We start from the raw sequence: 25,256 nt of genomic DNA on the forward strand, positions 1-25,256 counted from the left end.
TCATCGTTAAGCTTGCTATAAAACTTTTCTTTTTCTGGCAAACTTGTCTCATTAAATCTTTCCCATGAGTCCATGTATTCGTAAGGAAAAATGCCTTTTTTGTAAAGAAGTTCAGCATTTTGTTCTATTTCTTTTATTTTTTCTTTTAGTGATTTTGTTTTAAATTCTTCATTTTTTTCGCTGTTTCTTTGTGATATAACTTTTGTTATTTTCAATGCCTCTTTTGGAGTTGCATTTACCAGTGAATCAAGACTTCCTTGAAGAAAGTTTAGGCTGTCAATAAAACGAAGGCAACCAAATGAAAATGTAATGTATTTCTCCATGTTGTTTGCTACGCATTTTACCTCTTTCTGTGTTTCTTGCGAAAGCTTTGACATCGCTTGCATTAAATGGTGCGCATCATAACCCCTCAGGTTGTGAAATACAACTGGTATTTGGTCTGTCATTGGTTTTATCCTCATTTTTAGATTGCATGAGTTGTGAGCAGCACCGCGGTAATTGCCTGTTATGTGGCAATGATCTTTCACCGCATCTCTAAAGTTTCGCCTAAGTAAAGGTTGTCCACAGCATAAGCAGTCATCTTCTTCTTCTGCAGCTTCTTTGTGCTCCTCTTCTGTCAATCTTTTCAGAATCAATCTTTTCTGAATGAGAATCGAACTGTCTAGTTCTTTCTTTGCATTGTAATAACATTTTTTGTGCCATTGCCCATCATAAGTGTATACGCTACCTTCTTCACTTTCCCACACAGGTAAAGAGTCTAAAAAGTAATCTTTTATCAAACTTTCTTCACAAATATGGCAATCAGTTGCATTTTTAAATTTTACCCAATCTTCTGGAGTCATAAAAAGTGGTTTTGGTGTTGACAAATCATTTTTTATTATTTTTTCTTCCACTTGAAGACAGTTCAAAAACACTTCAACAGCATTTTCACCCCTGTAAACAAAATGGTGTTTTTCCCATTTTCCGGCATCACGATCCTTGTCGGCCGGCCGTTCATGCCATTGCAATATTTTTCGTGGTTCTCGAGCAAGTCAGATCTTGTGAAACCTGTCAAGCACATCATGCAAAAGTGTTTTTTACAACACCTTTTGCTCTGATCAAAAAGTAAAGCGCTTACTCTTTTAACATAACAATAGTGCTGAATTTTTTCAGACTCAATTAAAATAAGGTTTATACGAGGAATTGTTTTTTCTTTTTTGCTTATTCTGTGCACAATCACACAACTGTTTTCCCATCCGAACACATTTATTGCTAGTTTGCTGTTTTGCGCCTCCAGCTTGTCAATCTGTTTTACAGGTGTTGGGAAATCGATGCCTTTATAGTTAATTCCGTCGTTAACCGGATATTTGCTTGTTCTTTGCAAGTTTTTCCCGTCTCTTGGTGGGAATAAAGCAGCTCTTAGAGCCCACTTCAGGCATTCGTTATCACTGTTTTGTACGTTAATGATTGCTTTCTTGTTTGCCAAATTTGCTGGGAGAGGTAAGTAAGTTCCTCCTTTCAATGGCTGATAGCGTGCAACATTCACGTACGCAGCAATTATTCTTTCAATAACCCACCCTGAGCCCCGCTCTGACCAAGCCTCTATTTGACCCTTTGCTCTTTCAATAAATCTATCGAACTCTTGTTTTATCTGTTGTTTATTATGTTCGTTAAAAACGTGCGGTTCTTTTTCTTTAAAATAATGTTCCATCTCTTGTGTTACACCAGTCTCAAAATTTTCTTTTGTAAACTTTATTTTCATCTCAAAACTTACTTTTGCGCTTTTCAAATCTCTTATTTCATTCTTTACCAAATCAACGAACTTTGATTTTGTTTTCTTTTGAAAGACAAAAAGATCTTTGCTGGCATGGCCACCCTCTGGTATGGACATTTTCCACACGCGTAGCCATTCGTTGAAATCGGATTGGACCAATAAAAACGTTTCGTTTCTTTGTGGTTTTCTTTCAAATTCACGAATTTCCTTCAAGAGTGCTTGCAAAACTTCTTGCGAATAACTTGCAGCAATCATGTTGGCGTTATACCAAGAAAAAGCATTTGTTCAATAGGAATTAATTCTGGCACAGCAATTCAGCTTGAGATTTGTGAGCGCTCAACCCGCAGAGATTTTGGGTGCCGCTCGCGATTTTTGCACACACACATATACGTGAGTGGTTTTGGACACTAATCGAGACAAGGAGCGAGGCGAGCCCGGGCGAGCCGAGCGAGTTGTCTCGATTTGTGCCAAAACCACTCACGTATATGTGTGTCCAGCAGATAAGGTAGAACGGATACAGGCCTCACTTGTCCTCTTCCAAACAAAAAGGACATGCACCCTTAAGGAATTACAGTCACTTATTGGGACCTTGAACTTTGCGTGCAGAGTTATCCCCCCAGGGAGACCCTTTCTACAGCGTATGGTTGAGCTAACTCGTAAAGTTGCTAAACCTCACCACCACATTAAATCAAACAAGGGTTTCTTCAAGGATCTCACGATGTGGCAACAGTTTATTCACACTTGGAATGGGGCCGGGTTTTTCCTCCCTACTTCATGGCTAGACTCTGACTCCTTAGCACTCCATACTGATACCTCAGGCACACTTGGATACGGTGGGATATTAGGTCAAAAATGGTTTCAGGGTAGGTAGGAGACTCGCCACCTGCTCAATGCTGCTGGTATAAGCATTGCCTGGCAAGAGTTATTTGCTTTGGTGGTCGCATGTCACCTATGGGGGGACGAGCTCGCTAACAAGCGAATAGTTTTCTATTGCGACAACAAATCGGTTGTTCATATAGTTAACTCCAAACGATCCCACATTCCTAGGGTTATGGACCTGGTTCGCCATTTTACCCTCCTTACTTTAAGACATAACTTCTATCCAAGGGCAGAACACATTGAAGGCAAGAAGAATGAAATCGCGGATTCCCTCTCTCGATTTCAGATGGAGCGATTTCGCAGACTGGCCCCTCATGCAGACCCAGCCCCATGTCCCGTGCCCCAGGCAATGTTGGTGATCTGAATGCCGACATCCAGAAGTACTTAAGTCTCTCTGTTGCTGCCTCTACTAAACAAACCTATACATCTGGCGAACGAAGATTTTTGGACTTTTGCACCCTCCACAGTCCACACAAGTCAACTCATTTGCCAACCAATGAAGAGACTCTTATTCAGTATGTTGCATATTTAGCCAAAACAATTAAACACTCATCCTTAAAGGTTACTTGGCTGCAGTTAGACACCTGCATATCTGCTCAGGTTATGACCTGGACCTTAAGAAATTCTTGCGTCTGCAGTTGATTTGCCAGGTCATCAAGCGTTCCCAGGGCGATTCTACCCGCATTCGACTCCCTATTACAATAAATCACCTGAAATTGTTTTTCCAACTTCTTGCAATCCCAACTACCGTGAATAACTATGACTCTATTATGATATGGGCAGCCATGACCTTAGCCTTTTTTGGTTTCCTCCGCTTGGGAGAAATGACCTGCAACTCACCCTATTCTTGTACACTCCACTTGTCTCCAGGGGACGTGAAATTTTCTCCTAGTTTTCAAAACCCCGAACATATGTCAGTTCGGATAAAAATATCCAAAACCGACCCTTTTCGCTCGGGCCAAACTATTGTTATTGGCAAGACTGACCAGAGTGTCTGCCCTGTTTCGGCTATGAAAAACTATTTGTCCTACCGGGGGACCACAACAGGTCCACTTTTTAAGCACTCGTCTGGGGCTCCCCTCACAAAAGCGGGTCTTACCTCTGAAACTAGGCAGCTTCTCTCTATGTCAGGTTTTCAGCCCTCTCAGTATGCGGGACATAGCTATAGAATTGGGGCTGCCACAACCTCTGCTTCGGTGGGCCTTCCCCCTTGGCTAATAAAAACACTTGGGCGGTGGTCCTCTGACTGCTACGAAAGATATGTTCAGTGCCCACACTCCCTTCTTTCCGGGGTTTCTTGTCAGTTGTTAAGCGATACCTTTAATTAGTTTATTAACTACCTATTTTAAGGGTTGGGGTTGTTTCGTCTATGGGGAATACACTTTGTGTATTTGTGGGGATGAAGTGCTCCCATACAGGCACTCTTGGCCCCATAGACTCAGATTTGGTGGGTTGCCATGGTAACCATGAGTCTAAACTCCCTTAGGACTAGGAACCTCTTTCAGGGTATTGTGACCTGCAGCCCTGAGGGGGAGTAGGAACCTTTTCAGGGTATTGTGACCTGCAGCCCTGAAAGGGAGTAAGGACCTCTTTCGGGGTATTGTGACTGCAGCCCCGAAGAGGATTAGGAACCTCTCCCAGGGGTTTGTGACCTGCATCCCCGGAGAGGAGGGGGCTTTCACCCCCCTTACCAAGCCAGATTAGTGATTCATTTATTGATGGCTTTTTGTTCCACTGGCCTGCTATTGGAGTACTTCATTCCCAACCCCTTACCCCACATCATTGTTGTGTTCTCGTTTCTCATGGGTTGGGAGCATTAAAGCCTGACTATATGTCATTTGCAAGGATAATGATCCCCAAAACCTTTACAAAAAGAAAGTGAGGAATCAGGCACCTACAGCAAACACAAGCATCGCAACAAGTAGCACAATTTTATGACGCTTGCAAGTAAAATCTGATAATTTATATTCAGCTCCCCTATCCTGTATTCGTTCATTTATTTTCGAAAAAATTCTTAGCATGCAAAAAAGAACATCTACGAAAAACCCTTACCAGTTTTCATCACAGTGGGTTCCTATTCTGGAGAGAAATAAAGCTGCCAAATTCAGTACTTCTAACTATCCGCTTTTCGACTGCATCGAGAACCTTTATGCTCAAAAATATATTCATGATGGGTGACTTTGCTTTCGAATTCCTCACGGGCTGTTTGCCACTTGGGCATAGCGAGTGTTCAAATATGAAAATGGTTTTCTTATTAAAATGATGTTTTAATGTTTCCCGAGACTTGTTATCCCCAAGTGGCAAACTGGCCGTATGGAGTGCGAAAACAAAGTCAGCTATCTTGAATATATTGGCTGCGGTCACATCTACGACGTAACTAAAGTTAGTCTCAAGTTACGTGACGTCATACCTAACTATAGTTAGTGCTTTTGGTCGTCTTTGCGGTCACACCAATGCAGTTAGCTATAGTTAGTTCTGATTAGCTTCTGAATAATTTCGAATTTAAACTAATTAATGACAGCCCTTGTTGTTGATTTGTGTCTAGTTGTTCCTCTAGTTTTTTTTTCTATTTTGGCACGGTATCTCGGCGTTGAAGAAAATAAAATGAAGTAAGGATGCTAGAAGCCGAAGAATTCAAGCTTTATTTTTGCTAACACTGGTGATATGTAATTTCTTGGCAAGTTGTTTTTCTTGTTTTCCTTCCCTTCGCGCTTTGTTTTGCATATTTATGTTCATCTCGCACGTGCGAAGAGAACTGTCGCATTCTGATTGGTTTTTCGTTTGTAAACTTAAGACTAACCCATGGACCCTGCTTGGGTATAACTGTAGTTAATGTGTATTGTTTTGGATCAGCGAGGCGTAAATTTTCTAACTATAGTTAGGGCGAACAGAGAAGCGGTCACATTACCGAAATAGCTAACTATAGTTAACGCCGTCTTAACTATAGTTAGCAGTCTAGATGTGACCGCAGCCATTATCAGGCACAGGGTTTTTATTGCAGTCGAAAAGCGGATGGTGGGAAGTACTGAACTTGGCGGTTTTATTTCTCCTCAGAATGGGAACCTACTGTGACGAAAACTGGTAAGGGGTTATCTTAGATGTTCATTTTTGCTATGCTAACAAAATACTGGTCAAATTTTATCTAGTTGTGGTATTTTTTATTCGAAGGCTACTTCCCTTTTTCGCCCATTGCACTGAAATAACTATTCCTCTACCCGAAAAAATAAGGGGGGGCCCGGGCCCCGCGGCACTTCAAAGTGGATCCGCCACTGAAGATTAAAGTAAATTTGATAGTTGTGGCTTTGGTACAGACAGAAAGAAAGGCGATGTATGGGAACAACTCCTTAGGACCAAGGCTATCATTACTAAGCAAGCATTGCCCGAGTTGTGAAATTATTCGGACAATCTTAATTTTCCAGAAGAAAATTTGTTCTTTATTGCAAGAAGCGCTTTTGTTAGGTACATGTACGAAAGGAATTAGTCTCAGGTAAGACGCAGAAAATGTCGCTGGATTGGCCATACTCGTAGGGCCTGTTAACATGATTCCGGAATGACGGTCATTCCGGAACGAGTTCATTCCATCCTCATATATTTCCCTGTACCTGTTTACATGATACCGAGACGAAAGTCAAGTTATTCCGGAATGAGTTCATTAGGGTATTCATTCCGGAATGAAATTTTCGTTCACAAATGAGATTTCATTCTGGTATCATGTAAACGCAAAACGAATTTCGTTCCGAGATGAAACCGCATCTCATGAAACCGCACACGGAGACCACAGATTGAACTCAGAGCGAAAAAAAGTAATGGCATTTTCTGTTTAGCCCAAAGAAGTAGCCTCATGGTCTAATTGCTCGCTAAAATTGCAAATGTGGCCATTAATGGGCACAATAACATGTTTGCGCGAAACCTGTGCCATCTTTGTTTTTGATCTCGCGCGAAAGCCACGCATGTGAAAAGCCGGTCGACTCTGTCATGTGAATGCAGAACGAACTTTATTTGGGAACGAAACTCTTTCCGGAATGGAAGTCATTCCGGAATCATGTAAACAGGTCCTTAGGAAGGGAAACACCCACATGAAAGCAGGCTTATAATTGTAATAAAAAAGCAAATGGGAAAACAGGTCTCAAGAGCAGCTGCATGGGAATAGTGGACAATTGATGGAGCTGAAGCTTTTTTCGTACGAAGTAAAGGTAGTGAGTTTAAGGAACGGAAAGGATCCGATATATGATAGCAACAATAATGATATTAGTAAGTAAAGACTTTATTTAATGACGGGTAGCACTAAAATAGTATTTTGAAAGCTGCTGGTCTTTAAAATGCTCTTCTAACGAAAGATTCTAAATTATAAAACAATTAAGTATGGTCAATTTCCGCATGGAGAGGGATAACCTGTTCCAAGCGCTAGCATTAAAAGCAGTCACGATAAATGTTCTTCCATTTTCAATTTGACGTTTGGCAACTGGACAAACTATAATATTTTGACTATTTCTAGCTAGTTAAAACTTGAACAAGTTTAATTAGAACCACAATCCAAACTCGGTATTTCAGGATTCTATTTATAACAATGAATATCATTGTTACTTGTGCCTAGAATATTGATTTCCTCAGAAACAAAAGAACCAATTGAATAAGGAGTCACAAGACTAGCCACGGGAACATCATGTGATGAAAATGACGTCACTATGATCTGATAACTAAAAACTGATAGGTATAGAAATACTGAAATAAAAGATGCAAGCCGAACGATTGAAAAACATACATGCTAAGTACTCGGTAGAAGCAGAAACCCATAAGGGTTGAAACGTGTAACTCCCTATGATTCGCATTGTACAAAGCGTGTGCACATTCGTTTACACTTAGTACCATATTTGGAAAATCACGAGAAACATCTAACCAATCAAAATTACCATGTTTGGATTAAATTCACAGCGCGCGCTAGCTCGCGCTCGATGGCGTAATCTTGTTTTTGAACAAGCTTGGTTGAATAATAATAAAAAATAATAATAAAAGCTTTTATTTATACACGATAAATGTTTTGCAGCATAGCTGATGTGGTCGTGTTTACAAATTACTATTGAAGCTAACTAAACCCTTAAATAACAAATAAAGACTACAAACTAAGCATTCCAAACAAACAAACATACACAGCCTCTAAATCCCTAATACTTTCAAAGCACCCTTGAAACTTGCCAACGATTCTTTAAGGCGGGCCTCGTTATTCAAAGAATTCCATAATGTGGCCCCTTCATAAGTAATCGACTTTTTGAGAAAGTCAGTCTTTGGTCTTGGTACTGACAAGCAATTTTTCCTTCTAAGATTGTAATTAGTCTTCTGCTCCGTCCACAAGTGTTGTAATTGGACCGGAGCACCTCCAGATACACATTTGAAGACAAAACAAAGTACCCTGCGGATGTACATTTGCCTCAATGGTATCCACTTTGCTTGACGCAGTACGTCTTCTGAAGGGGTGAACCAGTCTAAGCCGAAAATTATCTTGGCGGCACGCACATGGATTTTTTCTAAGTCACTAAAAAGTGTTGAGCCACACGACCCCCAGACTATCATACCGTACATTACAGACGGTAAAATTACTTTAAAATAAAAGTCTACTCTCGCAGGAATTGGCAAAAAATACAATGATCTCAAAAGGTTCAGTTTCTGGGTGAAACGTTTACACAGTTCTTTGACATGAATGTTCCATTTGAGTGCACTGTCTATTTGGACACCTAGACACCTTGCTGAAGTGACTTGCCTGATGTTATTTTCCCCAAGCTTAATGCTTTGTAAAGGGCCAGTAAATGATCCTCGGTATAGCAGCATATATTCTGTTTTTCCCGGGTGTGGCGTCAGCAAATTTTGACAACACCAGCGATATAATTTCCGTAAGATGTAATTTAGCACGGTGGCTACCTTGTCCGGACTTGTGGCCGCGACGTAGATGTTTGTGTCATCAGCATACATGTGAAGCTCTCCTTCACTACCATCGAATAAAGTTAAATTTGGTTAAATTCTCCTGTTTCATATTCTTGAAGTAGTCTGGAGAACTTCGCTTCGATACACTTAATGTATTTCTTTAGTTTCTGTAAGAAATTTACGGTGTTTAGGTCGAAATTCAAGCAATTTTCCGCAAAACCAAAAATTATGTTGCGTGTGTCATTACGTGTATAAAGCATTCGCGTACAAATTCTTCGTGCTTCCAAATATGGTGCTTAGCAAAATGAATGTTCAAACGCTGTGCGCGCGCGTTACACGTTTCAACCCTTATGGGTTTCTGGTAGAAGGTAAAATGGTTTATCTGATACAAGGCTCAAACTTGACTCTAAAGTTATTTAAAAACAATATTTTTTTCGACTGATTATTCCATGACCCCCCCTCTATCAGAGTTCAACGAATGCTTGCTAATGATATTTAGAATAACGTATATAAACGGACTACAATCCCGGACGAAACCAGTTGAGACAAACGCATTTCACAGATTTTTCGCGAATGTCTTGCCTAGCAAGCTTGTGAAAATCATGTTATCCCCCTCTCCCCCCACTCAATGTTGTTTTATGGGGTTTGCAATTCACCAGGCTTAGTTTTCATAAAACGACAACATTGACAACATTGAAATAGGGGAGGGGGGATTGACAAACATGAGTAGTAGTACCAAAATTGGTGAAAATTAGCAGTGTCTCAACCCTTTCGGCCGGGATTGTAGATTTGTGTAGTACATCGACTATTTACGAGATTCCGGCTCAATGTTCGAAAGAAAGGCTGTCAACTTTGAAACAACTTTGAACATTCATAATTAACTCCAGGTCACTTGATGTATTCGAAAAAGTATAAAAGATACCTCAAAATGTTAAAACTGTTACATCGATTAATTAAGGGTGCAATGTCCTAAAAATAATTATCTTGGATTGTTGATGCTACCAGTTTCTTTCAAATTGACCGAAACGTGAAATAAAAGTTCTCTAACGTAGAAAAAAAAAAACACTGAAAAAACTAAATAAACTAAAAATAAACTTGAGTGACTTTGGGTTAGGAAAATTACAGAGGATGACAAACGATAAAGATGAAAAATATGGCCTTTTTTTGAAGATGAGCTTTTTTAAAATGCATGCCTTTGAATCGTTTTGATTAATGTGTAGCCATGCATATAAATATCTATGAATGCATAATGTCAATCTGTAGCATCAGCATCATAAGGGCCCTCCACTCAAGCCCAGATTGGCTTGTTGAAAGCTCCTGCTCCACAAGAGACACTTTTGACAGAGCATATTTAGTTTGTAAATAACAATATCACAGTACCAAATAATGACTATAAATTGATAATGACATTAAGTAAATATTTCTGGATTTTGATTTCGTAAGATGTAAAGCGAACCCCCGGGGTTCCCCAAAATTTTTTTATATGTGAAGGTTCGTCCAGAGCTCCAAATCCTTACCCTTTTATTTACCATTTTTGACAAAAAAGATAACACGTTTATATACCTTCGATATATTTTACATACTTACGGAAGGAATATTGCATATTTTCTCTTAATTTTTCACTTGAATGACCCCTCAAAATACTTAAATGAATCGACCTTTTAGCGGGTCTGTTCGAAATTTTTTGAAAGGTTCCTTTAAATACCTAAATGACAGTTTTCCCTCCCCTTTTCAGTGTTTACTCCAAATTGTGAAACCTCTACCATTTTTATATAGCTACAGCCTGCAAACGTACCCCTTTCCGTCGGAACCTCCTTGTATAGGCCGTTATAGAGAGTACCTCCCCACGGCAGAAAACCAATAGACTGAGAAATCACATGATTTGCCACGCAAGCATTATGAGATAACATCACGCCACAACATCAAATAAACAAATTGCTGGTTTGCAGCTGACGTCACAGCAGCCATGTTGGATGACAGGAACAAAGCGTTCTCCTCCGTTGGGAACTAAACTTTTTTTATTATGCAAATTCCGCAAAAACATGTTTTATTGTTTTGTCATCCAACATGGCCGCCCTGTCACGTGGTTGCAAACCAAGAATATGTATAAAGTATGCATAATTTTGACTTCGTCATGGTCGGTTTGACAAATCGTATAACTTGACGTGATAGCTTAACGGATGAAATCACACCACTTTTCATGTCATAAATGAAAATAGGAATGAAATACGCGTAATTTTGATTTCTTCACGTATTACGGAAACCAATTGACTATGTACTCACATGACAACATGAGAGCATAATGAGGCAAAATCACACCACTTCTATCTCATAAATGAAAATAGGTTTGAAATATGCGTGACCTTGAATAATTGATTAGTGACGTAAAGAATTATTATGACATGGCCTGTTTGAAACATCGATGTTTACAGAAGATACAATAGAAACAATTGATAAAAAATCACAAGAATTCCCACGCGAGTTGATCATGTGACGAGAGTCGCAACATCGCTTTCTGAACTCAAACAAAAATAGGTTCAGAAATGCTGAGATGAAAATACCCGTGTTAAGCTGTGTGCTACGCACAGCATTGCATAAATTTAGCCATTGGCAGCTCAGTTTTCATTTAATTTTGTTAAGAACAAAGAACCAACTAGCTTTAACAAAAACACTTGACTTGTAAGTGTGGCTCGAAACACCTCGGCTGAAAACTGTTGCCTAGTTACTCATGATAATTTTACTTCTATTTCGACGATAGGAAAAAATTTGATCATGTGAAAATATTCGTCTTGTTTTCAATTTGCTATATGTGGAAACACAAGAGATATTTAAACATTTTCAAATTAAATCTGTAGATATTTCAATGTCTGACTCAGGGCGTGCGTCGAAATTAGCGCGGAAGAGTTCCGTCATTTGGCTTAAACTGGCGATATCACACGCTTGCTTGCTTGAATTTTAATTATTTTTATGACCGGCGTTCAGTTGTTAAAAAAAAAGCAAAAAGGTGATTTTTCACTAGCAAAATATTAAAACTGTATTTAATAGTTGGTCGAAATCGCCCAGATTACTGTGGCGTAGATTGCAAATCTAGGCTATTGTTACACTGTGTTACAAAAAAAAGGTAAAAAAAACACACTCGCAATTTGTCTTTCTTTTAAAATTGGAATTTGGTGATCTGGCTCCCGCAAACGTGGGTATTAAAAGTATGCCTGAAAAAAAAATTGACCCCTGATGATATAAGTGGGTAGAAAAAATGCTTATTTTTTCATAATTAAAGTCCAGTTTTATATATAAAGCGAAATCTACAATATACCTCAATTTAGCCCACAGTCAATCGGCAGTATGTCGGCTGGACTCTAATCATTCACCTTTTTATTTTGCGTAGCAAAAATCGAGCGTTTGCTGCAAAACTCTGAACAATTGCCTCAAATGGTTTGCCCACTTGCTTTATTAAAGTTGTTCTTCTGTCCATGCATCAGATGCACTTATTCTAGCTAGTGATTGGTGATTCACATAGCAACCTAAACAAATTTGCTGAAAGGTTACCATAACACAGTCAAAACATACTAAGCCAGGTGATATCAAAGGTTATCGAAGGTTTTCGCGAAATTATAGTTTTTAATGTAAAAATTGTTCTTCAAGGAAACTTTCAGGTTGAAGACAAGACATATATCGAGGAAGCGACTTTACCAAAACGTAATATAAAATTTTTAGCAACCGCGGTCGCATTAATTAATCGCGCAGTCCTCGCGCGGTGCGTTTCGCTTGAAAGACCAGGTGCAATCTAATTCCGGGCGCCATTTTGAATTCTAATTTTAAACCTGTACGTAATTGTATGCATTTCATGCATTTATAAAACGCATAAACTGCGGCGAGAGTCGCTCAATCGATGTTCTATCTTCTGCACTGTACTTAGGAGAGATGACATAGATTTATGATACATTTTCTGTCTTTTTCGCCATGGCAAATCGCTTCAGACAATTTCGTTTGCTGCTATGGAAGAACTTTATACTGCAGGTTGGTAAAATCGCTTTATATTAGCTTCATACTAAAGTGAAAGCCGCTCGTTACTAACGCGAAGCGATACTTAAACTTATGTTTAGTCCAGAATCGTTGTAGCAAAGACTAATCTCTGTTTGCTTTAATTTTTCTTAAAGTTTCGCCGTCCTGTTGGAACGGTATTTGAAATACTGTTGCCGGTGGTTCTCCTCGCAGTTTTAATTCTACCGAAGTAAGTTAGTAAATACATTACGTAATAAATAAGGGTAAAGTAAACTTTTACTTGGGAAAGAAACGATTATTCTGTTCAGGTTAGTGCAAATAAAGACAGCTGAATTTAAGCGAGTTACTTTGCGAGTGAATAGATGTAAGGAATTAACGGAAAGCGAAATACAATCTGTCAAACCCTTTCAATGGCGAACTGTTCTCATGCTAAAAGCTTACTAAAGCATCATGCAGAACTTGAACTAGTTCATGCAGGCTTGCATGGATGTTTTTTTTTCGTCGATTTTTACATAAAACTACCTAGTCACATTCGAAATTTCTCATAGAAACGTTATTTAGCCCCGTCCGGAAATATTGCAAGCTATAAAATCATGGCCGCGATATCATGTTTATGTAGCGGCTTAGTGTGTGGCTTGTTTTATTTCACGTCTCTCAATTAGTAAACAGTCGATCAAATATGTCGATATTCTCTGTGTGTAGAACAGGGCAAATATATTTCACGCCTGACTTCACCTTCATAAAAATATCGACTCATAATCCGAGTAACGATTTGAAGAAGAAATTTGCTAACAAATGTCTGTCAACACCTTAAATGGCGCATTTTGCAAACAATTAACACATTAATTACAAACTACTTGACCAGCTGATCAAATTAATGACATTTTGGCCCTCGGAGAAGAAGCTAAATATTTTGTTGAAACGCTACTTACTACTGCTGTAACAAGAAAACCGAGAAGAATATTGGTTAAGTTTGATTATAGAAATTAGGTCATGAGCAAGAAAATTTTTTGATCAACAGACCTATCAAGGAGGTTGGGGGGAGAGGAGGGGGGATATTGATGGGGGATTAATTTGACAACAATTGACTGCCCATGGTGGGGACTGTTTACCATATTAGTACAGTAGACTAGATCAGAAGGTAAACTTGTACATTTGAACATTATGCCCAGTGTATATTGATCAAAATCCAATGAAATCTACAGTTAAAGGCCGGGGGGGGGGGGTAGGGGGGTGGGGGAGGAAGGGAGAGGGGTGAGGAGGAGGCTTATTTCTGCTTAAGTCCTTTTGAGTGAGGCTTGATTAGAGAGAAGGTGAAATTATAGTTCGCAGAAATATTATGTACATGTGTAGCTATAATAAATGATTAATAATAATTTTTTAATTTTTGTTTTTATTTTATAGGTTGTTTATTGACAAAAAAGACTTCTGCTTCAGTATGTATGATTTTATTACAAATTATATAACTTTACATGTACACTTCAGAAAAAAATATATGAGCAGTGCACAGTTTAAGTGCCATTAAGCCATAGATGTGCATACATATGACATAGATGATACTTTACATGTATAGCAATTCACGCATTGAAATGGTTTTTGTTTGTTTGTGTTTTTCCTTGCAGGCACTTTTGAACCATTGTCATCAAAAGATATTCCCAAGGCTATTCTAGAAAGTTTAGCTTCCGATGACGTGAAAAAGATGTTTTCAGAAGGTGCTTTTCAAAATATAAGCAAAGTGAATGTCACTGCCGCGACCATTGACTCATTGAAAAACATAGAGAACAAGACGCATCTTGCTTATTATCCAGCGTCACCTCCAGGTATGAGTTAATAGTAACTGATAATAATTTTTTAAGGCTTTATGCTTTTAGACAATGCACACACTGGTATGAAAATCACTTTATGTATTGTTTGGGTTTTTTAATTGTGACCAACCAGTAGCTACCAATTGAACATCATGACATGATGACAACATCACTTAATGCCATCAGGCAAGTAGAATGGATCTTTTGTCGGATCTGTTGCACATACACGTAATCAACCAATCAACAGAACCGAATAGGGCTGGGAGCTAACTAGAGGTCTGGAATAAAAGTTACGTGAACAGAAACCAACAATAACTTAACAAAAAATTGCCACATAGAACACAAGGCAAAATATTCCCAGGCAGTTAGTATAAGGTCAAATGCAAAGTATAAACCAGAGAGACAAATTAGTTACAAATAATTATTAGATGAGTTCTATTAGATTTGACAAAACAGAAATTTCTGCATACTTTTAATATTGACAAAGGGCTATAGTGTAAACAATTGCATGTGTTGTATAAATTATAATTATCGTATATCAGATGTCACGCTACAAGATACGATGACACAACTTTTTTGAACAATCATTAAACACGTACTGGTACATTTATTAAGTAAGTTTAATTTAATAACAAATTTCATGATAAGTATTAAAGACCCACTTGTGAAACATCATTGCTTCTGCATGCATTGCATGCCGCTTATTTTTATTATCAATATTTATTGGGTTCACAGTAAGTTGTAAAAATGTGAATTGTAAACAGTGTTTTTATTTTACTTATTTCTTGTTTTTCTGTTTGTTAGTGACAAAGCTGATGACTAGAGTGGCAGCCATCACAGGTCTAAAATTGGTTTCCAAAAGTATTTTTCATAAGAAAAACTGGACATCTGGTGATGAAATGGCAGAAGAAGCATCACAACATGAGGAATACTATGCAGGTACAAAGCCTAAGTATTAAGGAGGCTCGCAACAGTTTCTAGTGCTTTCCACATCTCAATTTACCTTGCTTGGTCACAGTACTATACAAACATTTATCAGGTACCACTACAAAAGTGGCATAAAAAATGCCCAATCATTGATAAACAAATTGTGGCTATTTTCTTGAGTCAATCGTAACCATAGCAACGGTAAAACCTGTTTAATCTGCTGCCTAGCTAAATGGAAGGTGGGTGCCTGGGATATCCAGGGGCTTCCACTATGGCCAGCCAGCCACTCTGGCAAATCCCCGCAACCCAGCCATGAGCCCCCATTCCAGGAACCCATCAACACTGATTGAATCAGTGGAAGGAGAAGAAAAAGGGGAGGGAGGGGTGGGGGAACGCTGAGCAAAGCTGTTAGGAAAGTTCTCAAAAAACATGAAGAAGACCGCTACGGCGACCGCTAGTGCTCAAAACAAACACGCTACCGAAAAACGAAGCTGCAACAAACCATGTGAGCCAGCTGCACTTACTGGTAACAAGGTGACCGCTGGTCAAAGGTGCCCGCTAGCTCATGGCAGTTAACTTTGTTAAATGACCCAGGTTAACTTCGTTAAACGTCATTTAACTAAATTTAAAACACCCTTAATTTTAGCTTTAAGTGCATTCTTATAACTCTAAAACGAATCTAGTCTGGTGACCCCTATTTTTTTCATTGAATAATTATCAGCATGTTAAGATACAATTTTTGCAAAGTTTTCGAAAATGAGAGCTGGAAAGTACTGAAAACTATTTTAAATGTTGTTAACAAAACAACCCCTGCAAGGTCTTTCCTCTTCGAAAGTAATGTTAAAAGTCAAGCTTATTTTTGTGAACCCAGGTATCAGAAATAGGTTTATAAATTGCAGTTATAAATCCTGATAGCTCAAACCTTCAAGGGGAATCGAAAAAGGTTTGAGTTGTTATAAAGGGTACATTGTAAGTAGAAAAAGTAAAAAAAAGTTATGTAAATTGTAAGTAAAAAAAAAACATGCCTGAAGAGAAATCATAAAGGTTTCTTGCGGTTTTCACTGAAATGCAAACTCTGACATTCAATCCTCAACCAACGGTTTACGCTTTTTGCTGCCGCCAATCAACTTAGCGGACCACTCGGGAAACAGAAGTTCACTTCAACCATGTCAAAATGTCACGTCTCTTGATTGTGATTGGTAGATTTCAATCCATTTTCAATTGGTTGTTTCTGTTTTTCATGGTTTGTTTACTATCACTGTAATTATGATTGACAGCAGCGAAAATCAAATTCGTTAGTTGGATTTTGAATTTCAGAGTTCGCATTTCACTGAACACCGCAATAAGTTAGCGGGAAGTTTGAATTATAATAAAATGAGGATTTGATCTGTACATCCATATATATGCACAATTGTGTGCGATTGAAGTTTTAAACCGGTATGCTGGGCCTTGTGTGTGAGCTGTCAGGTATAGAAATATTGAACCTTATTGACGTTTTTTATTCCTTCAGCTTGATTATGTGTCAAAAATACTTGCTGTTAATTCAGGTCTGTTAACAGTTGCTTTAAGGGTCATTCCACAGTATTCCGTCTGTTGCGGAGGGGAAATTTAGAGAGTGACACTTTTATTGTTGTGGTTTAATATGTATTTATCTATCACTTCTGATTATCTATTCAGGGTTTAAGTTTTCAAGAAAGCTTTCGTTGCTGCTGCCCTGCTTTTTTCCAAAATGCATTATTTAGATCACAGAGCCTCAAAAGAGGGCTGTTGCGGAGGGGAACAGAGAAAATGGCATTTTTTGTTTTTAAATTTCATTCTCATAATTCTCTGAATTCTGAAATTCTTTTCAGTGCCTAATAGGTTTTTGACTTTCCTCATTGTAATTGTTTATTAGAAAGATCACAAAAAGAAACTCAAATGATCAGTGTTTTTCCAGTGAGGCAAAATTTAAGAACATTGTTCGCTGTACATGTTGCGGAGGGGAAGTTGTGGAGGGGAAAATTTGTCCTTTTTAGTATTCACAATAAAAAAGCAGTTAAAAGATGGCAATAACCCTCACATTTTGATAATAATTATTATTACAATTTCACAATGACATTTAAATATCTTCAGCCTTTAAACCTTTTTTGGCAGTTATGGGTTAACATGTACTTTCTATGAATTTTAATAAGTAAAGTAAAAAAACAGGTATGAAAATACAACTGATTCATACACGCAACAAAGCATTGTCAATGTTAAAAAGCAAACACTCATATATAATTGAACGTTCTGGAAAACAAAAACAGATGTGAGCCTGGTATGTTCCTGCTCATGATCATTCCAAAATTGTATGTAAAAGGGAAATTGCCTTTTAACTAAACTGGCCCATAAAATACAGCTTACATGTTGAATGCGTGTAACAATGTAATGCCTGTTAGTGCATATGCACCTGTAAGATACTGTAAGGTTGTAAACTTTGGTGAGAAAATGCTTTCTCTTGCCAATGTGAACACCATTGTAAGTTAAATCTCTCTCAAAAGAGATTTTGTTCCCACAACAGAATTCCCCTCCGCAACAAAATTTCCCCTCCGCAACAGTATTTCCCCTCCGCAACAGTATTTAATCATTCCTCTTAACTACAGCTTAAAACATAAAATCTCTTTGACAGTAATAAAACTTAACCTTAGTCCAAAATTAGAAGATGTGAAAACATGAAGTTGATTTTGTTAATTACTAGCTGACAAACAAAACTTTTAGGCCTTAAAATGTTGCGGAGGGGAAAACAGCATACATATTGTTGTCTGCTGCTGACACACTGAGAGAAATATCAATTTTGGGCAAAGTTAAAGTTACAGTACTTTGTCTTGAGTAGTTTTTGTCCCATACCATCTCAGCAAAATTCCTGTTTTCTATTTTTTACCAGTAAAACATATTACTTTCCCCTCCGCAACAGCAATTATCACTATCAATGGTAATTAATGATAATTTATGCACAAACAACAATTGACGACAAAAAATATTTATCATTTTCATAAATTCTAGCTAATATGCTATCAATTTGTCTGGAATTTGAGGAAGTTAAACAAATTTAATTTTTCAAATTTTTTGTCCATAATACTGTGGAATGACCCTTAAATGTTTTTTTTTTTTTTGTAGCTTTGGATTTTGACATTGCTAAAGATGCTACGGAACTTCCCAAGCAAATCAAGTACAGCCTGCGGCTGTCACACAATGTGGGTGGTAATCGGAACCGCTGGCGAACAGAACAAACGTACCCAAACTTTCAGGCTGTAGGACCCAGGAAAGATGAAAATAGGTTAGAGTCCTGATATGTTGCAGTTAATTTTTGTTTTTATTTTTTATTTTTATTTCAACTAGTTAGTAAAACACCTCCCCTCCCCTGATGTCTCATGACCACCACCATCCTTACTAACCCTCCCCTACTATCTGCTATTATCCCCCCTCCCTAATTACTATTTCCTACTTTGTTTTAATTTTCTTTTCACTAACCTGCGCTGGATTTTACATGTAAGTCTCTCAGCACAGTGTTTATCTATAGAATTTTACTGATTAACCTACTGTATACTTGTTTATAGTTTATATACATGTAGCTTATTTTCCCTTTTCTAGTGGTTGTTGTTCAGGCTATAAGGAACGGTTTGTGCTGGTGCAGTACGCAGTTGACATGGCCATCATTCTAGAACAATCCAACTTGACTCAGCCAATACCACTTAAAATGCAGGTACATTTCCTCTCTTTCAGTTCCAAAAAAAAATTTACCTACATTTTGTTGATGCCCCTGGTTATTTCTGGTATGGTATTAATTTAGCGTGATTTTCTTTTTTCAGCAATTTCCTTATCCAAAGTTCACTCAGAACTTCTTCATGCAGACAGTGGAGGGATTGCTTCCTCTTCTTATGACACTAGCATTCATGTACTCTGCTGTAATGGTGATTAAGGTAAGTTGGTGCAGGCATCACAGCATGTACGGCTCTGAAAAAGAATGGAAAGTACACTGTAACCACCATCTATCAAGACGAGGTCTGCTCTGGAAAGATGAGGGTCTCATCTTGAGAGACATAAGACACTTGTCTCATGAGATGCTTAAAACAAACTGCAAGTACACGGCTCTTGCTTGAATAATAAAACAATTATCCTGCCCATCTTGCGAAATATCGTCTGATTTTAGCCAACTCGAGGAGAGTTGGCTAAGGAGAGGAGATATTCTGCTCGATTTCGCAGGATAATTGTTAACTATCTGTACCTCTCCCATAGAAGGTTGTTTTATGGTTTGCCTCTCCCTGGAAATTCAGGTTATTCTTCATTCCTTCCTTTGGGTTGAGTGTGTGTGTGTGTGTAGGGTGGGGGGTGGTATGGCATGGGCTCCTGCCTGTTACCTCCACGACCCTGCCTTTGCTCAATCCAGTATTGTTTTTCTTCTACAGGAGCTGGTTCATGAAAAACAGAATCGTTTGAAAGAATCCATGAAGATGATGGGACTTGCTAACTGGATTCACTGGTGTGCATGGTTCACTAAAAACCTGTTGTTCCTGCTCATTTCCATTATTTTAGCCACCATTCTTTTAAAGGTAACACATACAGAAAAAAAAAAAACAATTTATTAGTAAGGTGTGTAGGTGTACATTTCAGCTTGCATTGCCCGGTGTACCATATGATTCATTCTTTATAATTATGGCTTCCCGTGCAAAAAAAAAAAAGTTGAGTTAGTAAACACTGTCAAAGGTGAAGTCTGTGTTGACCCTAGTGGCCCGTCAGGCTGGAGCAGTGGCTTATTCCAGTTTCAGTAGCATGAAGGGACTAGGATTATTTCTACCCTCCCCCCTCCCCCTCCTGGATGGGATGCTAGTCCATTGCAGGGTTATGCCCAGCAGTAATCAAATCAAAGCTTTTTGCTAGATGGCCAAAAAGTAATAAAAAATCACATTTATTTAATATTATTTATTTGCAAATAAAATTATTAATAAAAACATTTTTTAAATCGTTTTTCTAACAGGTGATGAAGATCTTTGAATTCACCGATGGCTCTCTCCTCTTTGTATTTCTTTTACTCTACATCATAGCAAGCATTATGTTCTGTTTTGCTGTGAGGTGAGCAATTTTGATCAGGATTTTTCTGCTTATAACTTTGAAAGGAAAAACTTACATGTAAGCCAGTGTCTTGCCCATGATCACCACTTGTCTAAATCACACTCAGGCAAGTGCTCCAGTACAGACCACGTATGGCTGGCACACTTACAGTAGCATATATGCCACAGTGGTCATATGAAACTGTCAGCACTGTTTATGTAATTACCGTATTTTTTTTGCAGTGTTTTCTTTTCAAGACCTGTTGTTGGTATGTTGTTTGGTGCAGTGGCCTGGTACTGTTCCCTGGTTCCTTTCCAGACCTTTGGCCAACAGGACGCATATGAAGCTTTGTCAAGGTACATTTAAGACTACACTTGTGCATTTCCAACTGGAGGGAGGCATGACTACTGTCGGTAGCTAAAACATAATAGTTATGCCATATGTTGGCTGACTCAGCTTTGCAAAATAAAAATGTTTAATTATTAATACAATATTCAAGGAGCTGAAAATAATTATTATATACAGTGAACATTATCGTCCACAAAGAGTAATACACTGATTTTGGAATAGGCTCTGTTTCCGTAAAATTCACAATGTCTTCAATTTATATGTAATTTTGCAACATTCAGCATAAAACTGCAAATTACTTACAGAGTAAAGAAATATTTCCTTCTGTCCCACTTTCATTGCATCAATCCAAAATGGCGTGGTAGCAGTGCTTGAGAGATTGTACGTGGAGTTATCTTTGATGTCACAGTTTCATAGGGTCATTACTTTTGAAGGGTTATTACTTTTTGGGTTTGCTTCAGGGGGTTGCTACTTGGAGAATTTTGTTTAATTATACATGATAATAAAATATATTACTGTCAGTGGAATCCTGATTTTTTGAACCTCAAAGGGAAAAGAAAATTGATTCAAGATATCAGGGAGCTCAAGAAATCAAGGGTAAATTAAGGGAAACACTTCTTGCTTGGCGTTACATGGAAGATTGTGAAATCACCGATTTGAGAAATCAAGATTCTACTGTATGTCAGTGAGTCTTCTTTACTTATTCCTTTAGGGCAGAGAAGGCTGCTTCATGTCTTTTACCAAATACTTGCCTTGGAATCGCCACTCGTATCATTGCGAAGTTTGAGAGCCTAGAGGCCGGGTTGAAGTGGAGCCAAGTGTCCAGATCCCCCTCACCAGATGATGACTTTAGCTTTGCCTGGGTTCTAGGAATGCTTGTTGTACAGAGCTTCATATACGGCATCATCACTTGGTATGTTATCTTTAAACTATTATTAAAAAAATCGATCAAAGTGAATGCGAATTACAGTTGAACTTGCTATAAGCAAATACACAGTGGAACCAAACAATGGGTCCACTATAGGGATGTGCCGTCCACTTATGTGTAGTGTTTGTATGTGGCTGTGACCATTACTAAGGGTCCCCTAAGTGTTTGATATGGGTGTCTATAGTTTCGTTAATAGAGACATTTAGCATCAGGTTTTTTATGAGAAACCGCAAACCGCAAACCTGAGGATGTCACGTGACCACGGTCTTGCGGTCGCGTTTGCAGTTTGCAGTTCACGTTTGAACGGCAGGAAGGGCTTCTAGCGGTAAGTGATTTACGGCAAGGTTTTTTGCCATTAAAAATTGTACAGCCTCACGTTAAAAGGCAACAAATAAGTTTCTTTACCTGTCTGCGATGTGCTAGTTAAATTGTTAAACTTGAATCATAGAATTATTCGGTTTTATAGGCGGTGAAAGTGAAGCACTTCGACTTGACGAAAAGCAACAAGGCGGAACGAAACACATACTTCAAAGTCGAACGCCTTGCTAAAATTCGAAACCCTGGCAACCTGAAACTGCAAACAACTAACCGCAAACTGCAGTTTGCGGTTTGCGGTTTCCCAAAAAAAACCTGAAGCTAAAAGTCTCTAATGAGAGGGTCCATGGTTGGGTTGCTGGGATACTTACAGAGACAATAGAGAAGCCCACTTATTAGATAATTGTAGTGTTAATAAACCTTGGGCCAGTTCTCTACATAGGAGCTGACTGCCAATATTGGAAGCTTGTGGATGTTTAGAACACCTAACGTTTTACTTTAAGGAATGTGGGTGCTCCCTGTCATGTACACGTAACCTGAGTTAATGTTTCAGGTACTTCTCTTGTCAGGTATATAGAGGCAGTATTTCCTGGCAGTTATGGAATCCCCAAGCCATTCTACTTTCCCTTCACTAAGACCTACTGGTGTGGAGCTTCCAAAGATAATGTTATTGAAGTTGGAGTGGAGCAGGTACACACTTACACTTTCCTTCTTAAAATTGTGGAACTTAAGGTACATGTATTGACTACAAATTTTCCTTGCAACATGCAACTCAGCGAACATTCATTACAAGTTGTCAAAAATTTTTGCCATTTTTGCACATAATTATAATTTTACTTGCATGTGTATGTTACCCTCTTTGTGGTTTAGGAGATGAATCCAGTTGAAGACAAACCCTCTGATAATCCGGCTATTGAAGAAGAAACTCATGACCTACCAATTGGCGTGGGCATCAAAGATCTCCGAAAAGTATTCAAGGTATGCTCTCAAAAAATATTGTAAACCCTTACTCACAAGGGCGGTTCTTAACAGTTCCTATAGGTTTTGTTTCTTTATGTAATGCTACTCCCACTAAATGGAATGTTTATAGCCCATTGTAGGTTGCTTCAAGGTACTCAGAAATTTAATATTCATGTGAGAAGTTTTGACACCTTTAAAGCAAGTTTTATTTTAAAATGCAAATTTTCTGCAGTGCAGTGGTTGAATGTCTGACCTGTGTCCAGTAGTGCCCATATTGCATATGGGCTGGTGAAAAATCTGTCAAGTGACGGATTTTGCTTCACAATGATAGCTGGAACAACCGTCATCAACTAGAATTAAAAAGCAATGTTACTATAAACAATTGTTCATACCGTCTGTCACTCATTGGTCTTTTTATTACTCTCCCTGTAGGGCTCAACAGGTTCTAAGGTTGCTGTGGATGGACTATCTTTGAACATGTACCAAGGTCAAATCACAGCATTGCTTGGCCACAATGGAGCAGGAAAAACAACTACTATGTCCATTCTAACTGGTCTCTTTCCTCCTTCTGCTGGTTCTGCCCATGTTAACGGCAAGAGTATTCTGACAGATATGGAAGCCATCCGAGAGAGTCTGGGACTCTGTCCTCAGCACAATGTCCTTTTCGACCGACTAACAGTCAAAGAACATTTGGAATTTTTCATCAACTTAAAGGTAGTTTACATTAGCGACCTTTAGATCTGTGTTACAAGTGCATCTATTCAGACCTAGTGCTCATGCTTTTGACTATCATACATGCTTTGCTGAACCTTCAGGGATTTCAAAATGTTTTGAAGAAGGCAACAAAAACTGGAAGAGAAGTCGGCAGCCAAGCTTGTTTTTCACAAGCTGCTATGGCCAAAGTATATGTCAACATAAAATCAAGTAGCTGGTGGAACTCCAGCATGTGCCATCATGTTTTGAAAACCCTGCACCTTTCTTTTATCGATAGTTGTCTATTCAACTGGTCAGCAACAGGGAATAAGTGAAGGCTTTGGAAACATAACTGAAACAAATCAAACTCCACAATAATATTCCTTGATCTTATACTCGCATTGCTATCAAAGGTCATCATTGCTATGATCAAGACTCATCCAGCACCAGTATTGTTTCATTTGTACAGCGCATTTGAACATAAAATTATACATATATAGATGCATTATCATTATCATTATCATTACATCCCAACATTGTATGGAATCTCACCAATCCATTACTTGTTAATGTGGATTTTAGGGCACATTTGGTCAGCAAGCTGAGATGGAAGTTCTTCAGATGATAAATGACATTCAACTTGTTGATAAGATGAACTGGGCCTCGTCTAAACTCTCTGGTGGAATGAAGCGAAAACTGAGGTAATGATAAACTGCACAGGTAGTTTCCAAGCAAACAGTGGAATTTCGACTTCTTGAACCCTCATTTTCTTGAGCCCCCCAATAACTCAGACCAAAAGGGTTTCCTATAACTCCAGTGAGCATTGAAATTTTACCACCGATTTCTCAAACTTCTTGATATCTCATTTAAATTTCGTTTCCCTTGGACAACAACAGCACTCAATTTAAACATGGGATTCTGAACTTTTTACAGTTCAAGCGTTCATTGAAACAGCTATTTTTCCTGTCAAAAACTGGGATTCCGCTTTAGTTTTGCTCCTTTCTTCACCAAAATTATAGCCTTTGTCTCAGTTATTAGCATATCCTGGTTTTTAGATTCCTCCAAGGAGAATGGCCACTCTTGACTAGCTATTTGGTAGGAACATTTAAGAGTTTGGAGAAACTTCCAGTAGGCCCTTGTATAAACTGTTTCCAGCTGCTGGGGTTTTCAAAAACATAAAAGCTCTCCAAGATTCATTTAAATGTGCCCCAATCATGTATATTGTTCTTACATTACAATACATTACTTATAATAACTTGTTTGTGTGACTGTGCTGTTGCCTGAGCCAGGATTTGAGAAACCTCTTTTCCCTTTGCAGTTGTGCTATTGCTCTCATCGGAGGATCTCAAACTGTGTTCTTGGATGAGCCCACCTCAGGAATGGACCCATATGCCAGAAGAGGAACATGGGACCTTCTGTTAAAGCACAAAGCAGGAAAGACCATTATTCTGACAACTCACTTCATGTAAGCTTAATTGTGTGGATTGGGAAGCTTCAGGTCTGCTGGCCATGCACATGCATGACATAAAATTATGAACTTGTAGGCTGGGAATAATTAAGCTTTTATTTATATGGGATAAGAATTGTATACAATTGAAACCAATTTTAGAAAGAAAGTGTTAATAGTAATGTAGTGTTATTTTATGTGATATAGGTCCTCTCA

At 38.4% G+C, this 25,256-nt stretch overlaps 3 protein-coding genes across 4 annotated transcripts in view; 2 read left to right on the forward strand and 1 right to left on the reverse strand.

Moving 5' to 3' along the window:
• LOC144629868 (uncharacterized) overlaps positions 1-25,256 on the forward strand; it is a 182,981-nt gene that overhangs the window by 94,347 nt on the left and 63,378 nt on the right. The gene's annotated exons all lie outside the window — the stretch shown is intronic.
• The window catches only part of LOC144629866 (uncharacterized), a 123,550-nt gene that overhangs the window by 45,257 nt on the left and 53,037 nt on the right, over positions 1-25,256 (reverse strand). The gene's annotated exons all lie outside the window — the stretch shown is intronic.
• The window catches only part of LOC144629858 (phospholipid-transporting ATPase ABCA3-like), a 36,527-nt gene continuing 23,580 nt past the window's right edge, over positions 12,310-25,256 (forward strand). Inside the window, exons 1-17 of the mRNA XM_078488093.1 lie at positions 12,310-12,565; positions 12,706-12,779; positions 13,955-13,986; positions 14,173-14,370; positions 15,160-15,294; positions 18,418-18,577; positions 18,892-19,003; positions 19,110-19,220; positions 19,707-19,850; positions 20,276-20,370; positions 20,592-20,705; positions 21,410-21,610; positions 22,510-22,630; positions 22,811-22,918; positions 23,333-23,614; positions 24,176-24,294; positions 24,912-25,058. Coding sequence (XP_078344219.1) covers positions 12,509-12,565; positions 12,706-12,779; positions 13,955-13,986; positions 14,173-14,370; positions 15,160-15,294; positions 18,418-18,577; positions 18,892-19,003; positions 19,110-19,220; positions 19,707-19,850; positions 20,276-20,370; positions 20,592-20,705; positions 21,410-21,610; positions 22,510-22,630; positions 22,811-22,918; positions 23,333-23,614; positions 24,176-24,294; positions 24,912-25,058 — 2,210 coding nt within the window. The 5' untranslated portion in view covers positions 12,310-12,508. The remainder of the gene's footprint in view (positions 12,566-12,705; positions 12,780-13,954; positions 13,987-14,172; positions 14,371-15,159; positions 15,295-18,417; positions 18,578-18,891; positions 19,004-19,109; positions 19,221-19,706; positions 19,851-20,275; positions 20,371-20,591; positions 20,706-21,409; positions 21,611-22,509; positions 22,631-22,810; positions 22,919-23,332; positions 23,615-24,175; positions 24,295-24,911; positions 25,059-25,256) is intronic.

Source organism: Oculina patagonica, chromosome 11 (genome assembly GCF_052425735.1).
Source record: "Oculina patagonica isolate OP01 chromosome 11, crgOcupat, whole genome shotgun sequence".
In the NCBI taxonomy this organism is placed as follows: Eukaryota; Metazoa; Cnidaria; class Anthozoa; order Scleractinia; family Oculinidae; genus Oculina; species Oculina patagonica.